General features: G+C 41.3%; 1 protein-coding gene across 1 annotated transcript; it reads right to left on the minus strand.

The window, feature by feature from the left end:
- Positions 1-5966: 5966 nt before the first annotated feature.
- LOC139386764 (carbonic anhydrase 12-like) lies at positions 5967-13723 on the minus strand. Its single transcript, XM_071132576.1, is given in 9 exon segments — positions 5967-6491; positions 7279-7387; positions 7389-7434; positions 7596-7674; positions 7788-7883; positions 8513-8661; positions 8805-8975; positions 9143-9169; positions 13660-13723. Coding segments are annotated over 9 exon segments (933 nt in total). The 3' UTR covers positions 5967-6299.
- Between the last annotated feature and the right edge of the window lie 14128 nt (positions 13724-27851).

A 27851-nucleotide genomic window follows, 5' to 3' on the forward strand; every position in this document is an offset into this window, starting at 1 on the left:
CATCCAGATACACCAGGAGGGGGTGTTGGGATAGATTTGGTCTGTTTCACACATACGGTACTCCTTACAGCACCTGCAGTGGTAAAGATCGTCATGTCTCTCTTTGGTGGGTGCATAATTCTCACAAAAAGTAAGGTCCAGCTGCATAATGGGTGAGCTTGAAAACACCATGTAATGGGTGAGCTTGAAAACACCATGACAGAGGAAGCAGAGCTAAAGAGAGAGACTAGATTCCACTGTAGACATACAGTGCCTTGCGAAAGTATTCGGCCCCCTTGAACTTTGCGACCGTTTGCCACATTTCAGGCTTCAAACATAAAGATATAAAACTGTATTTTTTGTGAAGAATCAACAGCAAGTGGGACACAATCATGAAGTGGAACGACATTTATTGGATATTTCAAACTTTTTTAACAAATCAAAAACTGAAAAATTGGGCGTGCAAAATTATTCAGCCCCTTTACTTTCAGTGCAGCAAACTCTCTCCAGAAGTTAAGTGAGGATCTCTGAATGATCCAATGTTGACCTAAATGACTAATGATGATAAATACAATCCACCTATGTGTAATCAAGTCTCCGTATAAATGCACCTGCACTGTGATAGTCTCAGAGGTCCGTTAAAAGTGCAGAGAGCATCATGAAGAACAAGGAACACACCAGGCAGGTCCGAGATACTGTTGTGAAGAAGTTTAAAACCGGATTTGGATACAAAAAGATTTCCCAAGCTTTAAACATCCCAAGGAGCACTGTGCAAGCGATAATATTGAAATGGAAGGAGTATCAGACCACTGCAAATCTACCAAGACCTGGCCGTCCCTCTAAACTTCAGCTCATACAAGGAGAAGACTGATCAGAGATGCAGCCAAGAGGCCCATGATCACTCTGGATGAACTGCAGAGATCTACAGCTGAGGTGGGAGACTCTGTCCATAGGACAACAATCAGTTGTTGCACAAATCTGGCCTTTATGGAAGAGTGGCAAGAAGAAAGCAATTTCTTAAAGTTATCCATAAAAAGTGGCGTTTAAAGTTTGCCACAAGCCACCTGGGAGACACACCAAACATGTGGAAGAAGGTGCTCTGTTCAGATTAAACCAAAATTTAACTTTTTGGCAACAATGCAAAACGTTATGTTTGGCGTAAAAGCAACACAGCTCATCACCCTGAACACACCATCCCCACTGTCAAACATGGTGGTGGCAGCATCATGGTTTGGGCCTGCTTTTCTTCAGCAGGGACAGGGAAGATGGTTAAAATTGATGGGAAGATGGATGGAGCCAAATACAGGACCATTCTGGAAGAAAACCTGATGGAGTCTGCAAAAGACCTGAGCCTGAGACGGAGATTTGTCTTCCAACAAGACAATGATCCAAAACATAAAGCAAAATCTACAATGGAATGGTTCAAAAATAAACATATGGCCAAGTCAAAGTCCAGACCTGAATCCAATCGAGAATCTGTGGAAAGAACTAAAAACTGCTGTTCACAAATGCTCTCCATCCAACCTCACTGAGCTCGAGCTGTTTTGCAAGGAGGAATGGGAAAAAATGTCAGTCTCTCGATGTGCAAAACTGATAGAGACATACCCCAAGCGACTTACAGCTGTAATCGCAGCAAAAGGTGGCGCTACAAAGTATTAACTTAAGGGGGCTGAATAATTTTGCACGCCCAATTTTTCAGTTTTTGATTTGTTAAAAAAGTTTGAAATATCCAATAAATGTCGTTCCACTTCATGATTGTGTCCCACTTGTTGTTGATTCTTCACAAAAAAATACAGTTTTATATCTTTATGTTTGAAGCCTGAAATGTGGCAAAAGGTCGCAAAGTTCAAGGGGGCCGAATACTTTCGCAAGGCACTGTACATGCAGATGGTTTAAGTCTAGGAGCTACTTGTTCTATTGGTTAATTGATGCATCACATGAGGAGGATAGATGTTGGGGTAATTGTTCTCTAAACAACATGTTGAAGGCATTAATGTGAAAGCATATACAGTGCTGAGTTACCTCAAGAGGATGTAACGTTGATTAGGGATACGCACTTGCCTATCAGGGGATGTGCCTATTAAGTGGCAATAAAATCACATGGCTTGGGAACACCTCTTAGAACCTGGGGCCGAATGGGGAAGACTGGGCGAAAGCATGAGGAAGCTTCTTTAGGGCTTTTATTTTTGTGGAGTCCAGCAGAAATGTATCCTGGAGGCATAGAGTCAGGTGAAGAGAGAGTGGGAATTGTCATGGTCTCATTTTTCGGTTTTCATGAATATACTTATGCATAACTTACCACATTGTTAACAACCTTTTTGGGATAGGGGGCAGCATTTTCACTTTTGGATGAATAGCGTGCCCAGAGTGAACTGCCTCCTACTCTGTCCCAGATGCTAATATATGCATATTATTATTCGTATTGGATACAAACACTCTGATGTTTCTAAAACTGTTTGAATGATGTCTGTGAGTATAACAGAACTCATATGGCAGGCAAAAACCTGAGAAAAATCCAACCAGGAAGTGGGACATCTGAGGTTTGTGGTTTTTCAAAGCTTTGCCTAGCGGAGTACATATTGAGAAATGGATGAGGTTGCACTTCCTAGGGCAACTGTCTTTTGAAACTCGAATGAGGTTTCTACTATAAAGGAGGGGCTCATGAGACCTGTTTGGGTCAGTGGTCTGGCATAGTGCCTCGGTCTCATGACGCGCACTCCCAACAGAGTTACCTCGCGTTCCAGTGCTTTTTCTGAAGACAAAGGAATTCTCCGGTTGGAACATTATTGATGTTTTATGTTAAAAACATCCTAACAATTGATTTGACATGATTCTAAAGGACTGTAATGGAACTTTGAGTTTTTGTCTGGATGAAATGCTCGCGCCTCATGAAGATGGATTACTGGGCTGAACACGCTAACAACAAGAGGCTATTTGGACATAAATGATGGAACTTTATGGAACAAATCAGTATTTTATTGTTGAACTGGGGTTCCTGGGAGTGCCTTCTGATGAAGTTCATCAAAAGTAAGTGAATATTTATGTTGTTGTTTCTAACTTTGTTGATTCCAAAATGGCGGCTATTCCTCTTGCTGTTTTGGGTTCTGAGCGCCGTTCTCAGATGATGCTTTTTCCGTAAAGTTTTTTTGAAATCTGACACAGCGGTTGCATTAAGGAGAAGTCTATCTTTAATTCTGTGAATAACACTAGTATATTTTATCAATGTTTATTATGAGTATTTCTGCTAAAATCACCGGATGTTTTGGAATCAAAACTTGGCAGTGATCTGACATAATCATCTTTAGCTGTAAAGCATTTTTGAAATCGGACAAGAAATCGGACAAGATGTTTATCTTTCATTTGCTGTATTGGACTTGTTAATGTGTGAAAGTTACATATTTCCAAAAAATATTTTTGAATTTCGCTCGCTGCCTTTTCAGCGGAATGTTGTCGAGGTGTTCCGCTAGCGGAACCCCTGCGCTAGAAAGATTAAAGCTTGGTCGCAAATTGGTCTTTTTGGGGATATAAGGAAGGACTTTATCGAACAAAAGGACCATTTGTGATGTCGCTGGGACCTTTTAGAGTGTCAACAAAAGAAGATCTTCAAAGGTAAGGCATTTATTATATTGCTATTTCTGACTTTCAACCTGCCTGGTTGAAAAATGTTTTTCATGCTTTTATATGCGGGGCGCTGTCCTTTTGTTGTGGAATTGTTAGATATTACCTGTTAGATACTGCTGCACAGTCGAAGCATTAGCATTTCGCTACACTCGCAATAACATCTGCTAACCATGTGTATGTGAACAAGACAATTTTATATGATTTGACTAGTCTCCCAGTCCCTGCAGCTGAAAAACATCCACACAGATGCCACCACCATGCTTCACCGAAGGGATAGTGCAAGGTTTCCTCCAGATGTGAAACTTGGCATTCAGGCCAAAGAGTTCAATCTTGGTTTCATCAGACCAGGGAATCTTGTTTCCCATAGACTGAGGGTCCTTTAGGTGCCTTTTGGCAAACTCCAAGCAGGCTGTCATGTGCCTTTTACTGAGGACTGGCTTCCGTTTGGCCACTCTACCATAAAGGCCTGATTGGTGGAGTGCTGCAGAGATTGTTGTCCTTCTGGAAGGTTCTCCCATCTCCACAGAGGAACTCTGGAGCTCTGTCAGACTGACCATCTTGGTCACCACCCTGACCAGGGCCCTTCTCCCCGATTGCTCAGTTTGGCTGGGCGGCCAAATCTAGGAAGAGACTTGGTGGTTCCAAACTTCTTCCAATTAAGAATGATGGAGGTGTCTGTGTTCTTGGGGACCTTCAATGCTACATAAATGTTTTGGTATCCTTCCCCAGATCTGTGCCTCGACACAATCGTGTCTTGGAGCTCTACGGACAATTGCTTCAACCTCATGACTTGGTTTATGCTCTGAAATGCACTGTCAACTGTTGGACCTTATAAGGACAGGTGTGTTCCTTTCCAAATCATGTCCAATCAATTGAATTTACCACAGGTGGACTCCAATCAAGTTGCAGAAACATCTCAAGGATTATCAATGGAAACAGGATGCACGTGAGCTCAATTTTGAGTCTCATAGCAATGCTTATGTAAATAGGGTTTATCTGTTTTTAATTTTTTATACATTTTCAAAAATGTCTAAAAACCTGTTTTTGCTACATCATTACGGGGAATTGTGTGTAAATTGATGAGGAAAAGGTTTTATTTAAACCATTTTAGAATAAGGCTGTAACGTAACAAAAGGGAAGGTGTCTGAATACTTACGTTATATGCCTACCCATCCACCCCGACCAACCACTCTACTTCGTTTTTGCCTTAAGTAACCGTTTGTCTTATGTAACCGTACCAAACGTAACACATCATACTATTTTGAGTGTCCTGGATTTACTTTTACTATTTTACATCTAGTCTATGAAACCAGGATGTGGTTCTGAGTAAAGTTAATGATGCCTTGACCTTAACAAATGTCCCAGGACCAGTAAAAGCAAAATGGCCCAGTAACATCAAAGATCCATCAACATATTGTACAGTAGGTATGGGTGCTCTTTTCGGCATATGCATATTTCTTTCGAGGCAAAACCCACCAAAGCTCTTTGGCCACTCATAACGGTGGTAGGTTTTGTGTTGAAGAAAGATGCATATGCAGAAAACAACCCCATACTTACTTTCAAATTGGGTGGTGGATCTTTGTCATGGGGCTATTTTGCTTCCACTGGTCCTGGGCCCTGTTCAGGTCAACGCCAATCAGATGTTATTTTACAGTATTACACAACTTTGAACCCTGAACCCCCCCACACACACTTATTTGGGCTTCCAATCTGTGACATTTGTCATTCACACAAAGCAGTTTACGGTATGTGAACAAGTGTAACATACAGTACAGTTTGACTGCACAGCCTTGGAGTGATGCTAATGCAGCTTGCTTTCAGATATCTTGGCAGTGCTTCAGTGAAATGACGTGTGCACTTATCACATGAAACACACCCACAGTCTCCCAGAAAGCAGATAAACCTGATAATAAATGCCATGGAATATGAGTATCTGCACAAGTTAAACACTGACAATTCAACATCAGAGAGGCCAGGTGGTGGCAAATGTCAAGATAGGTGACGTCACAAGTTTAAATTGCATTGATACCATCATTACCGCCTTTCTTTCTCTCCCTTATCCCAATCCTAATCTAAATTCATTTGTCGCATTCTCATTCTCTCATTCCAGGAGAAATGTCATAATATTTGAGAAATTGAGCATGACACTGGAAGTCTGGCTGGCTGACAACAACCTTGAAGTTCCCCTGACTTCAGAATCTGGAAAGGCTTTTTCTCCTCTGTATCTTTCTCACTCAAGCATTCACAAGGACACCCACACAGCCCTCCAGCACTGCCCCTTCAAATACCACTGTTTGATTTTCAAATCCAAACAACGAGAGGTCTCAAGCCCACAGGAATTATTTTGTTGTTGTTGAGAGAACCAATCAAAGCTCAAGCCAGCTTTTGCGTGAATACTGCACCAACAACAGACTACATTGAATTTATCAATCATACCTCTCAAGTACATTGACATTCTTTATTGACTTCATGCTCGGGCTTAGTTTACAGTCATCATTGGTAGAAAAGTCTGTAACCTGGGGCTATATTTACCAACCAAGGATTAAACACATTTCGCTATGATTGTTGCTTTTTCCAATAGTTTCTCCTTGGGGTCAAGAAGACCCTTGTTGGTAATCGATATAAGGAAAATTTGTTGGTAGATTGAGGGTTCATGGAGATATGGCAATGCACTTCAGGTAAGGAGTATTTCGCCGTCACTAAACCCTCAGCAGCATCCAGGCCAGGGCCATGAGGCCCAGAGAGGAGCACATTGTGGAAGCCCCCGACGCTGGACGGCCCTGGGTCGTCACCACCCAGTCATTGAACGGCTGGATGCTCCTGAAGACATTGGTCATCAAGGCAGAGGTGGAGTTGTGGTCAATGTGCAATGTTGTACTGAAGAGATCAATCTGAGGGGAAAAGGTTAATTAATTTCAGATAGGATCAAGTGTGACATCAAGCTGGCCCAATGGCTTTACCCACTTTACCCACTGGGCACAAACGTCAGCTCAACATCTAGTTTTAGTTGAGCTGCCAAGTAACGTGAAATCAACTAAACTTTGAGGCAATTGCTCTCCAAGTAAATACATAAATAGATCACAAAAACGACAACTTTAAGGCATGTCATTTCATTCCGGTTAAAAATGTGATTAAAATAAGAAATGTATGAAATGTGTGTAGATATGCCGTACATCCTGTTGCATTCATTTTCCTGCACAGCATGAAATGATAACTTTTAGAGTGCTCAAGGTTTTGAAAAGGCTTCTAAAGATTGTAATCGCCACATTAAATGTTCCTTCTTAATTTGCCCTAACAAAAAATGTAGCAACCCCTATAAAAAAGTCCTTTAATTATAATCCACATAACAATACACATTTCCTTTTGCTGCAGGTCTATTTCCTGTTGTTTGAAACTGGCTCAAATTATTAAGATATCGGATCTTTATGTTCATGACTTCTTGAAGAGCCAATTAATACGTCACAATCTCTTTTGTTGGACCACCCCAGATGAAAGATCATGTTTGGTAATATTCTTGAATCATTACTTTTATAATGTTTCATAAGCAGAATGGATAAGGAATGGATCCTACACTTAAAGATATTAAAATACAGTCCATGTTTCTTGTCGGAGCTATGTTTATTGTCTGCTAAGAAGAAATTGTGTTCAGTTTCTGGTGAAATTGTTGCACAAACTCACCAAGTCCTGGCTGACTTTAATAGGGTCCTTGAACACGGTCCAAACCACAGCCTCGTTGCAATTTGGAGTAGTCAGTGATCCATTGTAACGGTAGTATTTGGTACGGTCCAAGGAGCTCATCCAATGAAATAGCATGAGTAATGTTTACAATATCATCTTGAGGAAGAGAGAAAGAAAAAACGTATATAAAATCATATGCTACTGAAATTGAACAAGAAAATTACTAATTTTGAATTCAAAGAGAAAACTAATGCCAAATCCTCTTCCAAACTTTATTTTGAGGAAGTAGTCAGAACCAGTCAAATCTCTCCTCTCACCTTTTAGTGTGATGTTGGCCAAGTAGGATGTCAGAGTATTCCAGGCTGCTGGTGAACCAGTCACATTACCCGGCATGGCCTGTTTGAAAAACAAAGACTTTAGTCATAAAAAACAGCAATAAAACATGTAAATGCCTAATCTACTGTGGAAAAATGAATGCCATTTCTATGAAGGTTAAAGCATCCTCTCACCTCTATGAAGAAGCCAAGAGCAGCGAGTCCCGTGCTGTCTGCAACGGCCGTGGTCGTGTTACCGTTGTGCGAAGACTTTGCATTTACTATGTGCAACTAAAAGGTGAAGCATAACAGTTGATCTAAAAAGTTATCTGAATCCATTGAAAAATTCAAACACTGTAATGATACATTTAAAAAGGTAGACTACAATCTGCTCTATATACAGCTGTTCAAGGGTCATTTAAATGAATGACATATATATGCCCACTGATTCTTAAGGAATATAACTTATAAATGCCTCAGGAGCTCAGTACAACAGTCAGATTATTACACCATTTATGAATATGAGATTGGTTACATCTCCGCACCTGTCAGCTTTCTAGTAAACCAAGTGTTGGGGCTGCAGTTGAGCTGGGGGGGAATTAATTCATTCTGGACTAAGGCTAAATGAAGACCTTGACATTGATCCATTGTAGTATGGTATATGTGCATTAGTATGAGAAGTGTCACCCAATGATAAATAGGCTAAATTCAGATTCTCAACCCTTCTCCCAGAGAGTACTAATACATTTCCCCTCTTGAATTTAAGAGGAATGGATTAGTGCTTGGAATATGGTGGAAACTCCCTCCAGGCATGCTTGCACTAATCCTTGAGGTGGGGGGGGGGGGGGTGGATGAGGGGACACTTCTGGAGAAAGGTATAGAATCAGAACGCAGTAATGTTGTGTTGAACCTTCTCATACCTCCATGGGGTAGCGGGTTCCATCCACTGTGTGCTCTGACCCAGGTACTGAGGTACCATTCCCCCAGTGGAGGTGGAACTGCAGGCTGTCATAGGCCTCAGACAGTGCCCCACCTGTAACCTGAACGCCACTTGTCAGTTCCACTTTGACTGAAAGAAAGAGAGGAGGAACAAAAGAGAGGAATTGGTTACATTTTGCACATAAGGGTTCCTGGATTGGTTAACACATTTTCCTCAAGTGGGACTTTGTGTGTATGGATTGAGAAGGCAAGGCATCCATCCATTCTCCTCACCAGTTTTGCCAGTGTTCTTGATATTCTTCATTGTATAATTGTCTCCGTATTTGGTGAAGGTGAAGGCAGTCAGGGTTTCATCGCCCACTGCTGATGCAGAGACGGTGTTGATGGGAGACTGACGGGATCCATTGCAATGTTCACTGGCAATGGTGGACCAAGTGGTGTCATCTTAACATGGAATCAATCATACCATGGTGTCAATGTACCATCGTTTTATAAGGGTCATATAATATGCTAATAAATCAATTCTCTAGTCTATTATCCACTGCTATCGCAATCACTTCAATTTGTGAGTAGAAATGAAACTGTAATCAGTGGGTAAAATCAATACTTACCACAACTAGGATCATGGTAACACCACACTGTTAAAATTGAAGGGAAAAAGTTATGCAGAGTCACAACATTGATAGAAGAGTCACAGTCCAACAAAATAATAGAATAATCACTTACAACCGCCAGCAGCACCGTATGTAGTGGGGACAAAGAGTGTCGCAACGATAACCACAAGTTGATTCATCTGAAAGCGAGATAAAGGCAATTATGAATGGAGAGACCACTAAAGCACCGACCAACACAAGACATCCATGCACTTAGAAAAGTGGTTGAAATTTGGTCAGTCCGCCCTGGTCTTAATTCTCTTCATCCACAACGTCCACAAACGTAGACGTCTATGATTGGTTCCGATTTGGTCGAATCCGTGCTGGCCTTGATTTGACCCAAATATAGGCATTGATATTTCACAAGTTTGGACACTACTGTAGTCTACTATGCTCTACTGTACTGTGCTATCCAAACTTGTGAAACATGGACATCTATGATTGGTTCAGATTTGGTCCAGACCGACCCAAAACAATTTGGTCTTGTTTGGCGGCGGAGGTCATTAGTATAATACCCAGTGTGCTTTGAACATGTTAATTGTTATATATTGGTCATTTAGAAGATCCTTATCCAAAGTGACTTACAGTTGGTGCAATCAACTAAGGGAGATAAACAACCACATACAATATCACAGTCCTAGTGAGTAGGGGTGTTAACCCCGGTGTCCTGGCTGCAGATCTTAATTTGACCCAGATAGGATTTTTACATACCAAATAACCACATCATATGTTATAGCAATCTGTCAGTCGATGACAGTCTTTGAAATGGCACGCGGCCATTGGTTAATGCATGCAACATCTAAGCAGGGGAACGCGACCAAAATGTATTTTGGGAAAGGCTGGCATTAAAACTCCTCCTTTATCTGTTGTTGGACATCTGTCAGGTTCTCCAGCAACACTGAATCCTTTTTGTTTACTTTGTGTGCATCCAAGAAGCAAACATGAGTAAATAGACATGTATTTTGTTTGACTGTTTTCACTGATGCAGGGTGATTGTTTTGAGTTGACTCACGATTGTTTGTAAATGTATATACGGCTCCCGGAGCACATTTTCCTTTGTTATGTTGGCGGGTAAAGTATCGAGCTGATTACTCTGTTTCCTATCTCTTTTATTTTTGAATTCATTCTGTTAATTAGAAATAATTATTTCTGGTCTGAGTTATGACATGAGTTAGAATAAATGATGTCATGTTGAAACTACCTTGATGAATTCTGATTGTTTGCCATTATTGAATAGCGACTATCTTTATGATTTGATATATGCTTTATGGCATTTTATTTTTTATTGTTTGTCTCAGATTTTCATTCCAGCACACTCTGAATCAATTAAAAGTCAACAACAGTGAGACTAACCAACTCTGTGTCTTTCCTTCTGCCAAACCTTATTAGTTCACCAATTTCTTCTCCTGGCCAAACCAGTCCCCCTGGCCTAACCAGTCACCCGAGTGCCAACACTCATTTTTAAAAACGTTTCTGTAACCGTTGTTGAAGTGTTCTTTTTGTTCTTCAGAACTTTGCACATGACCACTGCCAGTTCTGATGCTTTTGGGCAAGTGACAGATTTGAGCAATTTTAAATATTCCATAGGCCTACTGCAATCTTTTATTCAACACTGAAGTCCTATATTATTTGGAAATGTTACTTTTGAACATGCACATAATGCTTTCTTTGTTGACATGTATATATATAAGTGATTATGTATGGCTGAAATTTGGCCATAGAAACAATTTCCAAAACAATATGTATTTTCAACATCCGGAAAATAATTTTAAACGTCCATAAACAATGTATTTTCGATACCCCAACCTCACACTCTTTGTAATTCATACCTTGGTAAATTACTAGAAAGCATGAAAACAAAAAAAATGAATAGTCACTGACTATAGTCACTGAAGAAAGTTAGGTGAGCTTTGCCGGGAAATGTATGCAGTATCTGTGGCAATGACAATATTGAAAGATTAACCTTGACCTTAAGAAAAATGAAACAGTCAGCTTTAGCAAACTCCAAAATCTTGGCTTCAGAGTAGTCCTCATAGCAGCAAAAGCAGTCAACCTAAATCAAGTGACATGATTCTGTATTTGGTCTACAGTTCATCATAGTGTTTTAAACTATACAACAGCTTCAGACAAAATACATCCAAAATGGAACATTATTTGCAACCTGACGTAGAAACAAACTGCATAGATGAACATATAGATTGGGGGAATCTCTTCACACTCCTTGATTCCCTTTTGAATAGAAGGATGTTTTCTCTTCTCAGAAGAAAAATTGTCCTGCTCCAAAAGAAGCATTCCTCCTTCCTCTTTTCCAGCCTTCCTGACCTTACTAAAATTCAAACCCTGTTTATGTGTTAATTGCTCTACAACAAAGCTTTCTTAGTGTCCAACAGGCTTTCTCTACCCTTAACCTTGTTCTGAACACCTCCAAAACAAGGTCATGTGGTTTGGTATGAAGAATGCCCCTCATCCCATAGGTGTTATTACTACCTCTGAGGGTTAAGAGCTTGAGATAGTCACCTCATACATGTACTTGGGAGTATGGCTAGAGTGTGCTCTGTCCTTCTCTCAGCACATGTCAAAGTTGCAGGCTAAAGTTAAATCTAGACTTGGTTTCCTCTATCGTAATCGTTCCTCTTTCACCCCAGATAACCATCCTACCAATGTAAGATTACGGAGATATACTTTATCGATCGGCAGGTAAGGGTGCTCTAGAGCAGCTAGATGTTCTTTACCATTTGGCCATCAGATTTACCACCAATGCTCCTTAAATGACACATCACTGCACTCTATTCTCTTCTGTAAACTGGTCATCTCTGTATACCTGTCGCAAGACCCACTGGTTGATGCTTATTTATTAATCCCTCTTAGGCCTCACTCCCCCCTATCTGAGATATCTACTGCAGCCCTCATCCTCCACATACAACACCCGTTCTGCCCGTCACATTGTGTTAAAGGTCCCCAAAGCACACACATCCCTGGGTCGCTCCTCTTTTCAGTTTCCTGCAGCTAGTGACTTTAACGAGCTGCAACAAACACTCAAACTGGAAAGTTTTATCGCAATCTCTTCATTCAAAGACTCAATCATGGACACTCTTACTGACAGTTGTGGTTGCTTTGTGTGATGTATTGTTGTCTCCACCTTCTTGCCCTTTGTGCTGTTGTCTGTGCCCAATAATATTTGTACCATGTTTTGTGCTGCTACAATGTTGTGTTGCTACCATGTTGTTATGTTGTGTTGCTACCATGCTGTGTTGTCATGTGTTACTGCCTTGCTATATTATTGTCTTTAGGTCTCTATTTATGTAGTGTTGTGTTGTCTCTCTTGTTGTGATGTGTGTTTTGTCCGATATTTATATTGTCGTTTTTTAAAATTTTTATTCCAGGCCCCTGTCCCCGCACGATGCCTTTTGCCTTTTTGCAGGCCGTCATTGTAAATTAGAATTTGTTCGTAACTGACTTGCCAAGTTAAATAAATACAAATAAATACATTTGTCCCTGCCTGTCAAATATGTTATGCTAAAGTACTGAAATTCCCACAAAAGAATGTTGTTTCATAACGTTCTCTGAACGATTTGAGAACATTCCCAATGTCAAGCCAGTTGCAGAATGTTTCTAGAACATTACAAAAATTGAAATGAAATGTAACCATGTTTAGAACATTTAGGAAACCTTCTGTTAAAGTCATGAAATACCAAGAAAATCATGTTTTTTTGTGCTGAGAATTCTGAGAATGTTCCAAATCCAAGTATCCTGCACCTTTACTAGAAAGTTGTACTCAAACTAACCATAGGACAACCACGCTCTCACCAAACTCTGATAAATATTTGGTTCTCAGAACGTTATGTCCAAGCTTGGTTATCTTCACCTTTTCCATTCAAGCGCGACCTACACTACACACTGATATGAACTGTGGGAAAAATAAAAAATAACAAAGCATTGAATAGAAGCAAGGAAACCCAGGTAGACAGCATTATGTGCCAATTTAATCAATCATTTCTGAGATTTTTATGAGAAAACTGGTTCTCTTCGGAGATTTGTAGATCCCGTTGAAGATGCATGTGTCACGATCGTTGTATGGAATGGACCAAGGTGCAGCGTGGTGTGTGTTAATTTTTCTTTATTTGCAAATGTCGCCAACAAAACAATAATACAACACAAACGAGCGTGAAGCTCCGTAAGGCTATACATGCACAAACGAAGACAACTACCCACAACTACCAAAAGGAAAAAAACGCTGCCTAAGTATGATTCCCAATCAGAGACAACAATAGACAGCTGTCCCTGATTGAGAACCATACCCGGTCAAAACATAGAAACAAACAACATAGAATGCCCACCCCAAATCACACCCTGACCTAACCAAAAAGATAAATAAAACAGCTCTCTAAGGTCAGGGCGTGACAGTACCCCCCCAAAGTTGCGGACTCCCGGCCGCAAACCTGAACCTATAGGGGAGGGACCGGGTGGGCATCTACCCTCGGTGCCGGCTCTGGCTCGGGACCCTCTCTGCAGGCCCCGGACTGGGGACCCCCGCCGCATGCCCCAGACTGGGGACCCTCGTTGCAGGCCCCGGACTAGGGACCCTCATTGCAGGCCCCGGACTGGGGACCGTCGCTGGAGGCTCTGGACTGGCCTGTGGAGCAGGCACAGGATGAACCGGGCTGTGGGGGAGCACTGCAGATCTGGTACTTATCCTTGGCACCACTCTACCAGGCTGAATGCCCACTTTAGCCCGGTACCTCCAGAGCACAGGCACAGGTCGGACCGGGCTGTGAGGGAGCACTGGAGATCTGATGCTTAACACTTGCACCGCTCCTGGTGGCTGAATGTCCACTTTAGCCCGGCACGTGCAGGCTCAAGACGCACTGAACTGTCACAGCGCACCGGAGACACAATGCGCAGAGCCGGCGCAGGATACCCTAGGTCGAAACGGCACACCGGAGACCAAGAGCGCTGAGCTGGCACAATCTGCCCTGGCTGGATGCCCACTCTAGTGTGGCACTTGCGGAGAGCTTGCTCCGAGCGCACCGGGCTGTGCACGCACACTGGAGATACCGTGCGCTTTACTGCATAACACAGTGCCTGACCAGTTCCACACTCCTTGCCGTGAGCACAGGGAGTTAGCTCCGCCAACCTCCCCATGTGCCCCCTCCCAAATTTTGGGGGGAGTGGCTTCTCGGGCTTCCGTCGATGACTTGCCTCCTCATATCGTAGCCGCTCCTGCTTCGCTGCCTTTATCTCCTCCTTTGGACGGCGATATTCTCCAGCCTGCCCCCAGGGTCCGTTACCGTCCAGGATCTCCTCCCATGTCCATGAGTCCCTTTCTCCACGCTGCTTGGTCCTTTGGTGGTGGGTAGTTCTGTCACGATCATCGTATGGAATGGATCAACGTACAGCGTTGTGAGCGTACCTCGTGAGCGTACATCGTGAGCGTAAACAAACAACACAGAATGCCCACCCCAAATCACACCCTGACCTAACCAAATAGAGAAACAAAACGGCTGTCTAAGGTCAGGGCGTGACAGCATGTCAATATGTTGGCAAATATAGCCCCAGGTTACGGAGTTTGCTACCAATGATGACTGTAAACTAAGCCAGGACATAACGTCAATAAAAAATGGCAATGTACTTGAGAGGTATGATTGATAAATTCATTGTAGTGTTGCCTTAGTTACTGCTCATATTTCTATGTTGTAGCTTGGCTGACAAAACTCACATAGTACACAGCAAGAGAGAGCAGTGACACACTGATCTGGACAGGAGTCCGTTGTTAGTGCAGTATTAATGCAGACTTTAGCTTGAGCTTTGATTGGTTCTCTCAACAACAACAAAAAAGTCCTGTGGGCTTGAGACCTCTCGTTGTATGGATTTGAAAATCCAACAGTTGTTTTGGAAGGGTGCCGCGCTCGGGGGCTGTGTGGCTGTCCAGTCCATGTGGGTTTTGAGTGAGAAGACAGAGGAGAAACAGCCTTTCCAGATTCTGATGTCAGGGGAACTTCAAGTTTGTTGTCAGCCAGCCAGACTACCAGTGCCATGCTCTACTTCTCAAATATTCTGATATTTCTACTGGAATGTACATGTGACATTCAAGAGAATGCGACAAATGGATTGAGATTACGATTGAGATAAGGGAGAGCAAGAAAGGCGGTAATGATGGTATCAATGCATTTTAAACTTGTGACATTCGCAACCACCTCTCCTCTCTGACGTTGGATAGTTAGTGTCTTGTGAAGATACTCACATTCCATGGCATTGATTATCAGGTTTATCCGCTTTGTGGGAAGAGGAGGAAGAGGGTCAGAATTCCTGGAACACTGGGGGCAGCACTGGTGTACACTATCCTGCCGTGAAGGGAATGCTAGCCGTGGTAAATGTTGTGGTAGTCTGCGTGGGGGGGGGACATCTTCATCTAACACAGAGATAACAAGACAATGTGAGCGAGACAGATGCAGGTAGAGAGAGAGGGGCAGCTGCAGGATTAATTGCCAATAGTAACTCCCATAAATACCAGTTACCATTACACTTCATTTTTTTGTAGGCCTATTGCAGAAACCTTTGCCTATTATGTGATAACTAGCTGGCCTTTAAAAAAAGGAGGTAGAGGAAGAAGGTTAATGAAAACAACAGGTCAACGTTTATTGTCATGAATTGCCCTGGAAGCAGAATTTAGCGATTTCTGCTTGATGGGCCAGCTGCAAAGTCAAAATTAGCAACAGTATATTGTAAAAATTCATTAAAACAAAAATGTGAGTTTTGGTCTTAATTTAAATTTAGAGTTAGCCATTTGGGTTAGCAGTGTGGTTAAGGTTAGGGTTAAGATTAAGCACTGGGTACACACATCAATTCAATGTACAGTATATTCCACATTGATTCCACAATGTTGATGCAACCAGTGTGTGCTCAGTGAGTAGGATTCTGTTTCAAATCTGATTTTATGACTTTGTGGCTGTGCCAACTTGCGACCACTCTGCAGAGCTGCCTCCAGAACAAGATTCATGACGAAAAACTCTAACCTGCAAACAAGCCGGGGTGAGACAGACGTGCAGAGAATTTCTAAATGACATGATCGGTTTAAGCACATTCAATGTAATGTAATGCAGAAGAGAAGACAGAGGGATCATGTACACTGCAGTGAGTTGTGTGAGATACCACCACCCTGATGTGTTTTTCATTGTGCCTGACGCACGCACACATGTAGAACAGCCCACTGGGCACAAACTGATTCAATCAACATTGTTTCAAAATCATTTCAACGTTTTGTGAAGTGGAGACTACGAATTGGATTTGAAGAGTCACCTCTTCACTGTTGACGTTGAGACTGGTGTTTTGTGTGTACTATTTAATGAAGCTGCCAGTTGAGGACTTGTGAGGCATCTGTTTCTCAAACTAGACACTCTAATGTACTTGTCCTCTAGCTCAGTTGTGCACCGGGGCCTCCCACTTATCTTTATATTCTGGTTAAAGCCAGTTGGCACTGTTCTGTGAAGGGAGTAGTACACAGCGTTGAATGAGATCTTCAGTTTCTTGGCAATTTCTCACATGGAATAGCCTTAATTTCTCAGAACAAGAATAGACTGATGAGTTTCAGAAGATCAAATCAAATCAAATGTATTTACATAGCCCTTCGTACATCAGCTGATATCTCAAAGTGCTGTACAGAAACCCAGCCTAAAACCCCAAACAGCAAGCAATGCAGGTGTAGAAGCACGGTGGCTAGGAAAAACTCCCTAGAAAGGCCAAAACCTAGGAAGAAACCTAGAGAGGAACCAGGCTATGTGGGGTGGCCAGTCCTCTTCTGGCTGTGTCGGGTGGAGATTATAACAGAACATGGCCAAGATGTTCAAATGTTCATAAATGACCAGCATGGTCGAATAATAATAATAAGGCAGAACAGTCGAAACTGGAGCAGCAGCACGGCCAGGTGGACTGGGGACAGCAAGGAGTCATCATGTCAGGTAGTCCTGGGCCATGGTCCTAGGGCTCAGGTCCTCCGAGAGAGAGAAAGAAAGAGAGAAAGAGAGAATTCTTTGAGAGAGAAAGAGAAGAAAGTTATTTGTTTCTGGCCATTTTGAGACTGTAATCGAACCCACAAATGCTGATGCTCCAGATACTCGACTAGTCTAAAAAAGGCCAGTTGTATTGCTTCTTTAATCAGGACAACAGTTTTCAGCTGTGCTAACCAAAGGGTTTTCTAATGATCAATTAGCCTTTTAAAATGATAAACTTGGATTAGCTAACAACGTGCCATTGGAACACAGGAGTGATGGTTGCTGATAATGGGCCTCTGTACGCCTATGTAGATATTCCATAAAGAATCATCAGTTTCCAGCTACAATAGTCATATACAACATTAACAATGTCTACACTGTATTTCAGATCATTTTGAAGTTATTTTAATGGACAAAAAATGTGCTTTCTTTCAAAAATAAGGAAAATTCTAAGTGACCCCAAACTTTTGAATTGTAGTGAATTGTAGCACCAGTACTGAGTCGATGTGTAGAGTACGAGGTAATTGAAGTAGCCGTATACTGTACATATAGTAAGGGTAAAGTTTCTAGGTAACAGGATAGATAAGACGATAGCAACAATGTGTGTGTGACATCAGAATATCACGTATGTGATAGCTACAGTATGTGTATGTGTACAGTGCATTCGGAAAGTATTCAGACCCCTTAACTTTTTCCACATTTTGTTAAGTTCTAGCCTTATTCTAAAATGGATTAAATAGTTTCCCACCCTCATCAATCTACACACAATACCCAATAATGACAAAGCAAAAATGTGTTTTTAGACATTTTTGCAAATGTATAAAAAATAAAAAAATTAAATACCACATTTACATAAGTATTCAGAACCTTTACTAAGTACTTTGTTGAAGCACCTTCGGCAGCGATGCAGTCTCGAGTCTTCTTGGGTAGGTCGTTACAAGCTTGGCACACCGGTATTTGGGGATTTTCTCCCATTCTTCTCTGCAGATCCTCTCAAGCTCTGTCAGGTTGGATGGGGAGCGTCGCTGCACAGCTATTTTCAGGTTTCTCCAGAGATGTTAGATCGGGTCCTGGCTGGGCCACTCAAGGACATTCAGAGACATGTCCCGAAGCCACTTCTGCGTTGTCTTGGCCTTGTGCTTAGGGATGTTGTCCTGTCAGAAGGTGAACCTTCATCTCAGTCTGAGGTCCTGAGGGCTCTGGAGCAGGTTTCCATCAAGGATCTCTCTGTTCTTTGCTCGGTTCATCTATCCTTCCTTCCCTGCCGCTGATAAACATTCCCACAGTGTGATACTGCCACCACCATGCTTCACCGTAGCGATGGTGCTGCTGTAGGTTTCCTCCAGAGGTGACGCTTGGCATTCAGGCCAATGAGTTCAATGAGAATATTGTTTCTCATTGTCTGAGAGGCTTTAGGTGCCTTTTGGCAAACTCCAAGCTGGCTGCTATGTGCCTTTACTGACAAGTGGCAACCTTCTGGCCACTAGCATAAAGCCTGATTGGTGGAGTGCTGCAGAGATAGTTGTCCTTCTGGAAGGTTCTCCCATCTCCACGGAAGAACTCTGGAGTTATCTGTGTCCATCGTGTTCGTCGTCACATCCCTGACCAGGTCCCTTATCCCCCTATTGCTCAGTTTGGCTGGGCGGCCAGCTCTAGGAAGAGTCTTGGTGGTTCTACACTTCTTCAATTTAAGAATGATAGAGGCCACTGTGGTCTTGGGAACCTGCAATGCTACAGACATGTTTTGGTACCCTTCCCCAGATCTGTGCCTCGATACAATCCTGAAACAGGATGCACCTGAGCTCAGTTTTGACTCTCATACCAAAGGGTCTGAATACTTATGTAAATGTGATGTTTCAGTTTTTTTTATAGATTTGCAAACACATTTGCAAACACTTAAAAAATATGTTTTTGCCTGGTCATTATGGGGTATTGTGTGATTGATGATTATTTTGTATTTATTTCATCCTTTTCAGAATAAGGCTGGAACAAAGCAAAATGTGGAAAAAGTCAAGGGTTCTGAATATTTTCAGAATCCACTGTATGTTGGGGTGTCAGTGTAATTATGTGTGAGTGTGTGGTTAGAGTCCAGTGTGTGAGTGCCTAGAGTCAGTGTCAATGGAGGTAGTCTGGGTAGCCATTTCATTAGCTATTTAGCAGTCTTGTTTTGCATTATTACTGTTTGGTGGCAGAAGCTGTTCAGGGTCCTGTTAGTTCCAGACGTAATGCACTGGTACTGGTTGCCTTGTCTTGGGTGGCTTCTTTGAAAAAATGTTGGGCCTTCCTCTGAACGCCTGGTGTAGTGATTATGGATGTCAGGGAGCTCGGCCCCAGTGATGTACGGGGGCAGAGCTAATTGTAACCAAATTTCAACATATTTTATACAAGGTTTGTCTATGTTGAAATTTGTACTTGAATTTGATTTTCAACATTATATCCTCTATTAGAAAACAACAATAGGCTGGGCAGCACTTCCTACTGGAGAATTTATCTATCTCCAGCTAACCTTTGGTCTCTCATCCAAGGTTTTAAACAAGCCCAGCCCTGCTTAACTATGATATTTATGACTGACTATTACCAATATAACATCATGAGAATGATTGCTGAGAGATCACAACTTGAAAAACGAAATAGATTCACTATTACTATCAAAGGGTATATTTAAAAGAGAATACATTCTCAATCATTAATGATGCTATTCAGGCCTATATCACAGTTGCAAAGTCATCGACAGCAATTATTTGAATTCAACCCAGAATTCAACTACAAATAGACAATACAATAAGGTTTGATTACAAATGTTGATTACAAATTACTTTTGCTCTCTTATTGAGTAGGTGAATATTGGTAGTAATCTCCTTGAGCAAGGTCTCAACCAAATATTACCCAATTATCCACATTGAAATGACGTGTTAGCAATGCGAGCAATGAATCTCTCTTGTGCGCGTCTTCCACTGAAGAGTATGCTGGTGGAGTACAGTACACGAGGGAGACTTGTGACCACAAAGCCAGATAACGTGTTTAAGGATCAGATAAAATTCTGTGAAGTAGATAAAGGCAGTACATAGATGGGTTACCTCAGTTGACTACTCATAGCTGATTTGTGTTGAAAAACAAGGTGTATGTACATTGATACTGCACTGTGAATTTTAAAGCACATCTTTTGCCAATTTGCGTTTGGGTTACAGGATCCTAGGCATTTGACGTTAGTTCCTAAAAATATATTTTTTATGACTGAAGTTTCTTCTAGGAAATGTGAACTTTCAGGTGCCTTAATTACAAACTCATATATGAATAAAAATATGAAATGATGAGATTAGTTTAGCCAAGGAGAAAACACTGAGCTACAGTACATAGGGAGAAAGAAAATACAAGATACTTCCAAGCTAGCCATGATTGGCTGAGCTTATGGAGGGGCTGGACATGCCAAGAGATGAGTCCTGCTTGGTCTGTCTGTAACAGAATGCGGCTTCCCTGGTCAGTCAGGTTTGAAATTATTGTCACTCTTGATAATGATAAGATTAAGACTACAAAATAAATAACACAATTACGGAGCTAAATTGTATGCTATTGCTCAGAGATAAGGATTTTTTTTTAACAAGTAATAATTTTTTCTGAGAAAGATAGGAGTCAAATATTGGCACCAGTGTCACGGCCGTTAAAAGAAGAGGACCAAGTGCAGCGTTGTGAGCGTACATTTTCTCTTTCTTTGGAAAATAGATGCCGAACAAAGCAATAAACACTACAAAAACAAACCGTGAAGCTAAAGGCTAAGTGCCCTAAACAAAGTCAATGTCCCACAAAGACAGGTGGAAAAAAGGGCTACCTAAGTATGGTTCTCAATCAGAGACAACGATAGACAGCTGTCCCTGATTGAGAACCATACCAAAACATAGAAATTCAAATAATAGAGTATAGAATACCCACTCCAACTCACACCCTGACAAAAAGTGTCTTCAATACCTCACCTTGTGTGGATAATATGTCACTGAGCCTTTTTCTAAATTGTTTTATGAGATTGGAGAACACATTGGGATCTTAGACCATTCCTCCATACAAACTCTTTCCTGATCCTTGATATCCTTCATCTGTGCTCATGGATTGCCCCCTACAATTCAAACTGCAGGTTATCAATGGGGTTCAAGTCCAGAGATTGAGATTGAGAAAAATGTTTATTTGTATTTAATTAATAATTGTTTTGCAGGTGTGCATGACCAAAAGGATGACCATAGGTGAGATTCCAATCCAAGTGCAAATGAGAGAGAATAAAGTAGACAGCACGGGTCAAAATGTAGATTTATGACCCTATGTCCGGATGACGTGTACATGCCCAAATATGGGCATCCGGCCAAGATATCCTGTTCCTGTTGTCATGTATTAGAGGGTGTGTTATTTTTTTAATCTATATTGCATCTATTCCTTTGAAGTTGTCATGATGATTGATGTGTTTGAACATTTCAAAGAGGGTAACCCCACAACCACCCAATTTTATTGCCCTTAGGGTTGTTGTCTATGAAGTAGGAATGTCCGGGGGGGTTGTATTTGCGGTAGACGCATTATAAATAAAGCCCAGAACAAGACATGCGGCCCCAGAACACTAAACAAGATTTTTAAAATAAATCCCAGAACATTAACCTCTTGGTGTTAGGGGCAGTATTTTCATTTTTGGAAAAAAAACTTTCCCGTTTTAAACGGGATATTTTGTCAGGAAAAAATGCTAGAATATGCATATAATTGACAGCTTTGGATAGAAAACACTCTAATGTTTCCAAAACTGTACAGATATGGTCTGTGAGTATAACAGAACTGCTGTTGCAGGCGAATGCCTAAGAAAAATCCAATCCGGAAGTGCCCCAGGTTTTGAAAGCGCTGCGTTCCAATGACTCCCTATATGGCTGTGAATGTACCATCAACGAGCTTACGCCCCAAGGTGTCTAAAGCATTGTGACGTAGTTTTACGCATTTCTGTTGAAGAATAGCCATATAGGGGCACATTGCGTAAGTGGTCACATGGTGGCTCCGAGAGAGATTCTCGCGTAAAGTGCAGAGGTAGCCATTACTCCAATCGGTCCTAGAGAAAAAGGAATTGTCCCGACGGATATATTATCGAATAGATATTAGAAAAACACCTTGAGGATGGATTCTAAACAACGTTTGCCATGTTTCTGTCAATATTATGGAGCTAATTTGGAGAAAAAAAATCACAAATAATATTTTATATTATTAATTTCAAACAATGGCATTAGCATGAGAAGAACTTACCAGTCCAAAACGATGTCCTCTCTGTTCAAAAAATATTCTCTCTGTCTCACTTTCCCGATCAATTTATTCTAAAATTGTGTATACATCTGTATATCTAGACTTAGATTTAGCTTTCCCTGACTTAGTCGCCATTGATATATAAACAGCTGAAGATGCGCTTTACCAAAACAACGCTGTGCGTAACATGCGTTGCTCCTTTCGGTGTGAAACTTCAATGGCGAATGACCCTCTTTACGCCGGAGTTTACTACATGGGTTGGTCTTCCAACACATAAACATTACATATTGCCGTTTACCTCAGCTCATTGGCTATCTACCCAGCTAGATTTCAAGACGATCAGTGGTCATTGGGTTAAAATACAGTCAATCAACGAAACAGTGGTCATATCATTGGTGCACAGTGATGCCATTACTTGTTTTCTTCAAATCGGTTTCTTTCAGTCAATACGTCCTGCAAAATGACCCATCAAGTTTGGTTGTGTTACAAACAAACCAGTTGATTGCAATGAAAGCAAACATGACTGGAAAAGTCATGTTTAGTGTGTTTACGACACAAGCGGAATTTACGACACAAGCGGTTCACAAAATGTTTCGTGTTAGACGATAAAAATAGATTTTATAAAACAAAAGACCATTCATTGTGTAACAATGAGCATTGGGATTGCAAACAGAGGAAGATCGTCAAAGGTAAACAATTTATTTTATTGCAGTTCGTGATTTCGTTACGCCTGTGCTGGTTGAAATAGTTGTTTTTTATGGTGCTCTATCCTCAGATAATCGCATCGTATTCTTTTGCAGTAAATCCATTTTTAAATCTGACAACGCAGTTGGATTAGCAAGATTCTAGGCTTTCGAAACATGTGACACTTGTATTTTCATGAATGTTTAATATGACTATTTATGTAGCGATCACCGTATGTTGTCAAATTTCATCCCGCTAACGGATTCGGTGCGTAGAGAGGTTAACCTCTTGAAACGAGGGGGCACTATTTTTATTTTTGGAAAAAATAACATTCCCAAAGCAAACGGCCTATTTCTCATGACCAGAAAATAGAATATGCATATAATTGACAGCTTAGGATAGAAAACACTCTAAAGTTTCCAAAACTGTAAAAATATTGTCTGTGAGTATAACAGAACTGATATTGCAGGCGAAAGCCTGAGAAAAATCCAAACAGGAAGTGACTCTTATTTAGAAACCTCTGCATTCCTATGCGTCCCTATTGAGCAGTGAAAGGGATATCAACCGGATTCCTTTTTCTATGGCTTCCCTAATGTGTCTAGTGTCACAAGACATAGTTTAAGGCTTTTATTTTGAAAAATGAGCGTGAACGACAACATTGCGTCAGTGGTCAGATGGTGGCTCTCAGAGTGATTTGTGCGTAATAGACAAAGGCGGCCATTGTTTCTCTCGCTCCTACTAAGAAGCCAACTGTCCCTGTTGATATATTATCAAATAGATATTTGAAAAACACCTTGAGGATTGATTATAAAAAACGTTTGCCATGTTTCTGTCGATATTATGGATCTAATTTGGAATATTTTTCGCCGTTGTCGTGACTGCAATTTCTGGTGATTTCTCAACCAAACGTGAAGAACAAACAGAGGTATTTCGGCTATAAAATAATCTTTATGGAACAAAATGAACATTTGCTGTCTAACTTGGAGTCTCGTGAGTGAAAACATCCGAAGCTCATCAAAGGTAAACGATTTAATTTGATTGCTTTTCTGATTTTCGTGACCAAGTTACCTGTTGCTAGCTGGACATAATGCTATGCTAGGCTATCGATAAACTTACATAAATGCTTGTCTAGCTTTGGCTGTAAAGCATAATTTCAAAATCTGAGATGACAGGGTGATTAACAAAAGGCTAAGCTGTGTTTCACTTGTGATTTCATGAACATGAATATTTTATAGTAAGATTTTTTGTCCGTTGCGTTATGCTAATTAGTGTCAGTTGATGACAATTCTCCAGGATCTCCCGGGAGGGAGAGGTTATTAAACAGAAAATTATGGCCTCCCGGGTGGCGCAGTGGTTAAGGGCGCTGTACTGCAGCGCCAGCTGTGCCATCAGAGTCCCTGGGTTCGCGCCCAGGCTCTGTCGTAACCGGCCTCAACCGGGAGGTCCGTGGGGCGACGCACATTTGGCCTAGCGTCGTCCAGGTTAGGGAGGGATTGGTCGGTAGGGATCTCCTTGTCTCATCGTGCACCAGCGACTCCTGTGGCGGGCCGGGTGCAGTGCGCGCTAGCCAAGGTTAGCCAAGGTTGCACGGTGTAGCCTCCGACACATTGGTGTGGCTGGCTTCCGGGTTGGATGCGCGCTGTTGTGTTAAGAAGCAGTACGGCTGGTTGGGTTGTGCATCAGAGGACGCATGACATTCAGCCTTCGTCTCTCCCGAGCCCGTACGGGAGTTGTAGCAATGAGACAAGATAGTAGCTACTACAACAATTGGATACCACGAAATTGGGGAGAAAAAAGGGGTAAAATTCAAAACAATTCTCGGGGTGCTATACGTCTCGTCACGAATCACAAATAAAAGCATCGAGGAAGTTTTGGGTGAGGCCCCTGAATGTTTTAATGGAGTTTTGGGTACGAGTGAGTATGTCTCACATATTCCAACCTGAGGATTCTACGGTTAAGATATTCACAAACAGCGGCCCCAAACCCCTTTATCATGCAAAACCCGGGAGTTTTTCTCCTGCGCTGCGGATGAGAGAATGTCAAATTGAACAGGCCCTGAGTGGTATAACCCTGCCCAGGATATGCAATGGAAGAACTGGTGTGCGGCCGCAGTGATCTGAAGGCCCTAAGAATCGCTTCAATGGCGTATAGCCCCGACTCCAAAGTGACATTTTTAGCATGTGACCAATTTGATAGTACAAATGCGACGAAGTCTGTCAGTTCATATGTATTTTCCAAAGCCTGCAAGGATGTAAACTTTTTTATGCCAGTGTTTAGCTTTAATTGATTGATTATCCCATATTCATAAACTTGATGAATAAGCTGGACAGTCTTTTACAAAATCATGAATAATTACGGCGCTGGCCGCGTCTATCCTTAAGACATACCCAGGATCTACATGCCAGACGTTTGATCTATCCATGGAGTGAAAACTTACGGAGTCTTGACGGGGCGTGTGTGGGATATCCTGCGAGCAAGAGAGCCTGTCTTGACGCGGGTGAATTGGAGACGGATGCCGGTCAGGGCTAACCAGGCCCTTTATCTGTAATAAATGAGTAGTAAAAATGTTTAATTAATTCTAACATGTTTTAAACTGTATGTTCTAAAGATTTAGAATGAATGGGGATTAATGCTATATCTCAACCCTAAATTAACGAACAGGAAGCTGTCTTTTCTCATTAAAGGTTAAAGATTAAAGGTTAAAGATTTAAGGTTATTAAAAGTTTAGTACTGTCTGGTAATGATGTATAACTGTTGTACAACCACTGTTTATAAATAAAACATCCGTGCATGTTTCAATGTTGTTTTGGATTAATTATAAGATATTTTAAAATGGTCTGTACTAAATATTATGTATTAAATACATGGTTTTAAAGGAGGTATCTCACCGTTTAACTTCTTGATGCACCCATCCCGTTAGCGGGATCATTTTCGTCAACATCCGCTGAATTGCAAAGCGCTAAATTAAAATTCAATTACTAAAAATATTACATTTTCATGAAATCACAAGTGCAATATTGCAAAACACAGCTTAGCTTGTTGTTAATCCACCTGGCGAGTCAGATTTCAAAAAAGCTTTTTGGAGAAAGCATACCAAGCGTTTATGTTAGGACATCTCTCAGTAGACAAAACATTACAAACAGCTAGCAGCCAAGTAGATTGGTCACGAAAGTCAGAAAAGCAATAAAATGAATTGCTTACCTTTGATGAACTTCGGACGTTTGCACTCACGAGACTCCCAGTTAAACAATAAATGTTCCTTTTGTTCCATAAAGATTATTTTATATCCAAAATACCTCCATTTGGTTGGCGTGTTATGTTCAGTAATCCACAGGCTCGAGCGGTCACGACCGGGCAGACGAAAATTCCAAATAGTATCCGTAAAGTTCGTAGAAACATGTCAAACGTTTTTTATAATCAATCCTCAGGTTGTTTTTACAATATATAATCAATAATATTTCAACCGGGACTGTAGCTTCTTCAATAGGATAGAGAGAAAATGTCTGCTCCAAGCTGTTGCGCATGCAAAACGCTGCTGTCACCCAGCCATAAAATGACATGATGTGATCTTTCTCACTCATTTTTCAAAATAAAAGCCTGAAACTATGTCTAAAGACTGTTCACACCATGGCGAAGCCATAGGAAAATGAATCTGGTTGATATCCGTTTAAATGGCACGTCCGGGTTGGATTTTCCTCAGCTTTTCGCCTGCATTATCAGTTCTGTTATACTCACATACACTATTTTAACAGTTCTGGAAACTTTAGAGTGTTTTCTATCCATATCTACCAGTTATATGCATATCATATCTTCTGGGCCCGAGTAGCAGGCCGTTAAATTTGGGCATGATTTTCATCCAAAATTCTGAATGCTGCCCCCTACCCTAGATAGGTTAATCGCAGGCCCATCCAATAGTGGTAAAACTTGTTTTGTAAAAAGTATTTTAGAGAATTCTGAACATGTGTTATCTCAAAAGCCTAATAATATTGTGCGGTGTTATTCCTGTTATCAAACTTTGTATGATGAATTGTTGAAGAAAATAAAAATACAGTTTGTTGAAGGAATACTTGAATCCCTGTCTGATGATGAACTTCTCCCTCCTCATAAAAACAATCTGCTGGATTTGGACAATATGCTATTTGCAGGTAGCGAACATCCCGAAATTACACAAGCTTTTACCCAATATACTCATCATAGAAACCTGCCCGTGCTTTACTTGTTGCAGAATGTGTTTCACCAAGGTAAAAATAGTCCATTAGTTTGAACGCCAATTACATGGTTTTGTTCAAAAACCCTAGAGACAAACTACAAATTAACACTCTAGCTCAGCAGATGTACCCAGGAAGGAAATCCTACTTCATGGAGAGCTATGAGGATGCTACCAAAGCACCATTTTCATATTTAATCGTGGATTTAAAAGCAAATACTCCAGAACACCTGAGGCTACGAACCGGTCTGTTCCCATGGGAGTGGCCGGATGCGTACATTCCTAAATATCTCTACGTTTAAAAAGAAACCTGCCCCTCTTGAGAAGCCTAGTTGGGGCTACAGCTAAAGAACGGAAGGCCATCTTGGGTCACTGTTCTTCAGATCTCATATTATCCCTATATGAGATTGCTTTGAATCTTCTCAAAGGATGCATTCCACTCACCCTGACGCAATTTAAAAAATTAAAGAGACAAAAGACAGTGATAAAACTCCTTGCCAATAAAAGGGCCAGTCTTCAAAAGAAAAGA

The sequence above is a fragment of the Oncorhynchus clarkii genome, chromosome 28, assembly GCF_045791955.1.
Source record: "Oncorhynchus clarkii lewisi isolate Uvic-CL-2024 chromosome 28, UVic_Ocla_1.0, whole genome shotgun sequence".
Classification (NCBI taxonomy): Eukaryota; Metazoa; Chordata; class Actinopteri; order Salmoniformes; family Salmonidae; genus Oncorhynchus; species Oncorhynchus clarkii.